Source organism: Phaethon lepturus, unplaced genomic scaffold, assembly GCF_000687285.1.
Source record: "Phaethon lepturus isolate BGI_N335 unplaced genomic scaffold, ASM68728v1 scaffold32359, whole genome shotgun sequence".
NCBI lineage: Eukaryota > Metazoa > Chordata > Aves > Phaethontiformes > Phaethontidae > Phaethon > Phaethon lepturus.
Window position 1 is genome coordinate 5,791 of NW_010561820.1, and position 5,517 is coordinate 11,307.

General features: G+C 50.6%; 1 protein-coding gene across 1 annotated transcript in view; it reads right to left on the minus strand.

Annotated features, from left to right (window-relative positions):
• NEURL1B (neuralized E3 ubiquitin protein ligase 1B) overlaps positions 1-5,147 on the minus strand; it is a gene marked incomplete at its 5' end in the record, with an annotated part of 6,308 nt that extends 1,161 nt beyond the window's left edge. The window contains 3 exons of the mRNA XM_010294101.1: positions 7-132; positions 1,097-1,804; positions 4,587-5,147. Of these exons, the coding sequence (XP_010292403.1) occupies positions 7-132; positions 1,097-1,804; positions 4,587-5,147 (1,395 nt within the window). The remainder of the gene's footprint in view (positions 1-6; positions 133-1,096; positions 1,805-4,586) is intronic.
• Between the last annotated feature and the right edge of the window lie 370 nt (positions 5,148-5,517).

Below are 5,517 nucleotides of genomic sequence, written 5' to 3' on the forward strand. Positions count from 1 at the left end.
CCTTACCGAGCGATGACTCTGAAGCAGACGACGACCTGTTGACGCTGAAGGCCATGTCCGAGTCGCTGTCATACTGCGAGCCGCCGGGGGATCCTGAGGGAGAGACGGTCACTGGGCTGGACTGCACAGTGCCTGCAAACACAGGAGAGAGCTGAGCCCGCCGCGGGGCCAGTGCACACCCAGACCCCAGCTAAATGCCCCTCAGCCCCGTGAGTTGCTCCCACCCCATGTGCGCAGGGTGCTTTAGGAGAAAGTCCAGCTGCTGGGTTAAGTGCTGCCCCTTAGGAGCAATGCAGGTGCGTGGTTTTGGATGCGACCTGCAGGGCCCGGACTTTGCTATGCCGTTGTACAATTTCTAGTCAGTGCTTCCGTGAAGTGAGCATCAGGTTATCTGACAGCCATCATTTGGGGTGTAAAGTCACTTCCCCGTGGTCCCGATCTCTCCAGCAGCAGCCTCAAGCTATCACTGTCTCGCTGTCAGGTCAGGGGCAGCTGGGAAAGGGCGTTGGTTTAAATGAGAAAAACGTGCTTTACAAAGTCATCAACATCAGCTTTTCTGACAGAATCCTTAACAAGAGGCAAGGAGAAGCACTGTAACCAGTCACCAAATCAGCAGTGACATCTGATACCCGAGCTGTGGCAGTGCTTGGGGAGTGATTGCTGCCCATCAGTGCTTAAACCAGAGCTGTGCTCACAGAAATTATCGCCCTTACCAAGGCAGGAGTTTAATACCTGATGGCTGGAATAGTGGGTTTATAAAGAATCCTTTTTAAAAACGAACCTTCTAAAAGCCAGCTGTCCCACTCACCGCCCCCCCCCTCCAGCCATACCTGCTGCTCTACCTGCTGCTTATTTTATCTCTCAAGTCTCATCATGTTCTGGGGGACTGATACAGGCTGCATACATCTATGTGACAGCTACCATGTCTCACTCAGTCTTGTTTGCAAACACAAGGTGAGATCAGGACCTGCCTACTCACGGCAGTGGCCACCTGCTAAAGGCAACGCTGTGAATGCAAACCCGTAGCTCCCCTTCTGTCCCAGGGAACGTCATCGGCCGGGTCCTCCCCGTTACCATTTCTTTTGGCTGCACTTACCCAGTATTTTGAGCTGGTTGATTACACCATGGATTGTAAAAAACACCCAGAGAGACTGTGAGGTGTCCACGCACATTAGCATTCCTCGGCTGGCTCCGTTCACCCCGTGGTGCACCTCTCCGTTCGGCAAGACCATGAAACTGAGAATGTCGCCGCTGTTGAGGACCGGGAACGCTCGGTAAACCACCCAATACTCCTTGCGGTCCAAGAGGAAGTCCGGATCTGCCGGGAGCTCATTTGTCCGTAAAGTACTCGGATCACAAGAAGTGACGCCAAATGAAAGGGCCCCATAGTATGGCAACCCAAGATGTCCTACTTCCACAAAGAGGCTTTCACCAATGTGCAAAGGCCGGTCAGAAAACACCAAAGTCCTATTGCTTTCTTGCCAGTTGGTGCATGCAACCATCCGGTCCTGAGAAAAGGTGATGTCAGGTCCGCGGGTCGGGTGGAACCGCAGGTCTGTGTCCAGGAAGGCTGGGACCCCCTGGGCATGCTGACGTCGGTTTGGGCAACAGGGGATGATGTGGTTGTCTGTCACAAGTCCTGGTACCCGACTTAGGTTTAGGTTTGCAATTTTGGCCACCACTTGGTTATTCTCCAGTTCATTGTTATTGAAGTTGGCTGAATCATGGCTGCTCTGCGGAAGGCAAGTGCTGAGACGGGCAGTGCTGAGACGGGCAGTGGTCATGGTCTCTGCAAACATGCTGTCTGTGAGATAAACCCAGTGATAAGGGACATTAGAGTCAAGATACAATTACCTACTTTTATGGTTACAATTGTTATTATTTCAGCCTACAGATTATCTGAATTCTGTTCCTCTGAATGGAAAAACAATGGAAAAATTAGCCAGAGGTCAACCACTAATGAACAGCGAATGGTGGAGAGTCACATGTGGAGCAGGCACAGAAATAGCTGCGTCTTGGCACTAGCTGAGGAAAAACAAGTGTTTTGAAGTACCCATGTAATCTGTGAGCTCTTTGCATTGGTGAACTGGGAGAAGCTGGTGGTCCTACCAGCTTTCTCAGTAGAGGGGTCTAATAGCTTTGAGGTTACTCTGTAAAAGAAGGAAGCATCTCAATACCTTGTTGTCCAAAGGTCTTGTGCAAGCCAAATCCACAATACAGTGAGGGGCAAAGGAGCACAGGCATGAATAGATATTCTTCTCACACTCCTTGTCATTGCCTTACAGCTGTGAGGTGTCTGGGCACAGGTGTGTCCAAGAGAGGTCATTTTACAAGAAGATTTCAAGCCTCGTAATCTCAGGGGTGTTCACGCCACTGCAGAGATTTTTCTTTGAGAGCTTGTCACAAAAGCTACTTGCTGCAGGTGTTACAAAGATTTTTACAGTAGAGAGCTATTTTCCCCTTTCACAGCAAAGGGAAAGTCAGGATGCTGAGTCTTATTTCATTTCCCAGATTTTCACCTTGGCCATGCCAGGCCAGGGGCGGATTAAGGTGTGGGGCAGTTCGGGAATGCCCTTCCTTCTAACTCCAGCACTGCCCGGGGTGGCTTGGACGCTTCACTCCAAAAGTAAGGCATTGACCAGCTGAGCAAAGTCAAAGCACACAGAAGTTAAGAGTGTGTGTGAATGAAGCAAACTCCTGGTCTTCCCAAAGATGGAGAGGAGGGAAGCATCCCAGCACCAACACTGCCTGCTCCTCAGAGGAGAAAATCACCAGGCTGTTACCAAAGAAGAAAAAACACCCAAAATGCATCCAGCAGCTGCAAAGCAGAGGCTGCCTTTGCTCAGAAGCCCGTGCAGGAGAGGCCACCGGTGGAGGTTGATGGCCTTCTAGCAAGCACAGGGTATCTGGAAAGAAATGCTCCTACAGACAAGTAAGGCACATCCAAGCTTCATGATGCTGAAAGATGCATTTTGTGCCTAAGTATTTGGGCTATATTTCACAGCTCTCTTGACTTGCAAAATTTTGGGAGGAAGAGACAGAGAGACAAACACGTCTGCTATGACACCACCATATCTGTAGCAAGGAGACTGGATCCCCTGGTGCCCCAGCTGTCTGAGCATCGCCTTGATTCCTGGGGCAGTTTGTGAGGCTTGGTACTTTGATCAAAAAAAATCAGAGTATGGGTGCCCTCAGGCCAAGTCTGTCACTCTGCACACTTGGAAGCTGCAGGCAGAACTGGGGCATGGGGGGCAGAAATAAGCTGCGTTTTATTTTTCTGACTATAATCTAATGAGGAAGAAGGACTGTTCTGGTGAAGCAGCCGCACTGGCCAACAGCAAACGCTCCTTCACCTCTGTGATGAGCACCAGAGGCTGGAGTGCGTCGCAATTGCAAGTACAGGATAAGCTACTGGCAAGGTTTAATTAGACATTTGAGGCAGAGTAGGCAGAGCAAAGTGTTATTTATGTGTAGCCTTCTCGCCCGTAAAATAATTGGTACCATTCGGACGAATATGTGATGAAGCTGCCTGCCCACTGGACTAACCATTTCACAGCTTATCGCTGGTGTCTGCTCGGTGTGAGGATGGAGGCACCGTCCCCTCGAGCAAGTGCAGCTTAGTTTGGCTGCTAAAATTAAATCAGCTCCTAGGAGCCTCCAGCAAAGGGCAACACTCTCGTAGTTTAAAAGGATTCCCTGTGGTGTAGACCAGTTCAAAACACTCCATCTAACACTGAATTCACTTGAAATTTCAATGCTGTCAAAGTCAGGAAAGGAAAGTCATTCCATGGCAATCGGCTCGGTTTGCTAATGGGAACAAATTCATCCCCTCTTGCAGCCCTCCCCAAAGAAGATGCTTGTAAAGCAGCGAGGCACCCCCTGAATGCAGCGACCTGCTTAGGTGTGAGGGGAGATGTGGCATGCGGTGGCAAGGATCCCAAAGCACACAGGAGCTCGTGCTACATTTTCTCATCACTCTTGAGCTGGAGGGCTGCATCCTGCGCTGCAGCCAGTGCTTTGCAGACGTACAGTGATGCCCGTGGCGGGGGGAAGGCTAAGCCGGGCTATGTCTGCAAACAGAGCTTGTTAAGCTGCCAGCCTAGGCCACGAGTTCAGAGAGGGGCTGGGGAAGGGTGGCAGGAAATACTTGGGGAATGGGCCATAGTTTTCCAGTGGACTGGCAGTAACTGGTAGCTGGGGAAGAAGAGCTAGTCACTTTTGTCTCCTCAGTCCCAGGGACCTTGCTGTAAAGCAGCACCGTGTTTTTCCAGGCCGTAGCAGCACATCTAGCTGAGAAAAGGCTGGGTAAAGTTATGTGTAAAGATTTCCATCTAGCCCTTCACACAGCAGCTATAACGCACAGCCCTAGGGCCTTCCATCACTGACATTTCTGAAATATATTGCTTTCTGGATCCCCACTGCTGGCAACAGAAAAACGGTTAATTTGAAGTACGAAACTAACCGTAAATTAGTGTTCTTAAGTGTCCCATAGAAATGATCAACTAGATAGATCATGCATCTTTTCTCCATGATTATGCCTCTGTGGAAAGAGCAACCAGAAAAGCAAGCCAAAAACACACACTTACCTAGTATTTGCACTTCATGGGTAATTCCATAGACGTCTATGAGTGCCCAGAGAGGACCAGAAACTTTAATACCACAGTGAAACAATATTGGCTCCTCATCATTAATACTGTAGAAGACTCTCCCATGACGGTCAACCCAGAAGGCCAAGATATTGTCTCTCACAGCAAACCTCTCTGGCAAAGCTTTGGCCCAGTATCCGGGTCGGGTCACTAGGTCTGGACAGGCATACTTTGGTATGTCGTCAGAGCTCATCTGCGATGGGTCATGAATGGTGAAGCCGAAGCGTAGGGCCCCGCTCCAGCCATGGTGCACAGCCACCAGCTTCAGCCTGACTTTCTCATAGAGGTGGATGGGCCGGTTGGTGAAGGTGACCCCGTTGCAGAAACTGTTTCTCCGCGTGGCCTTGCGGGAGTGTGCGTCCAGACGCACGTTCTTGCCTTTGGCTTGGGAGTGGAAACGCGGGGGCTCCGTGATAGCGAGGACCGAGCGCCTCTCATGGCTGCTGTTGGGCAAACTGTAGTAGGGGCGGCTGGAGACGGAGCGGGTCTGGTGGCTTGTGTCTGCAAAAGGAGAAACCGGCAGCTCCGTCAGAAGTGCTTGACCTGAGCCCTGTGTTAACTCAGCCCTGGAAACTGCAACCGGTTTGCCGCGTGTGCTGTGAATTACTCGCTGGGAACCACACTGTTTTATCTTAAAACGCTGTGCTTTTGTTGCACCAGTTTGGCCCTCAGCTTTATACAAATATAAGACAAATACGGCTCTTGGGGCCGTTAGGCAGCTTCCCTTCTACGCCCTGCAAAGCTGGATGAAAACGAACATCCTTTTGTTCCCATCAGATGCATCCTATTGCACTCGGAAAGGCCTAACACTTGTGACTCTGGCTCCGAGTTTCCTACTGACAATGCGTGTGCTGCTAAACCGCCCGCTGGT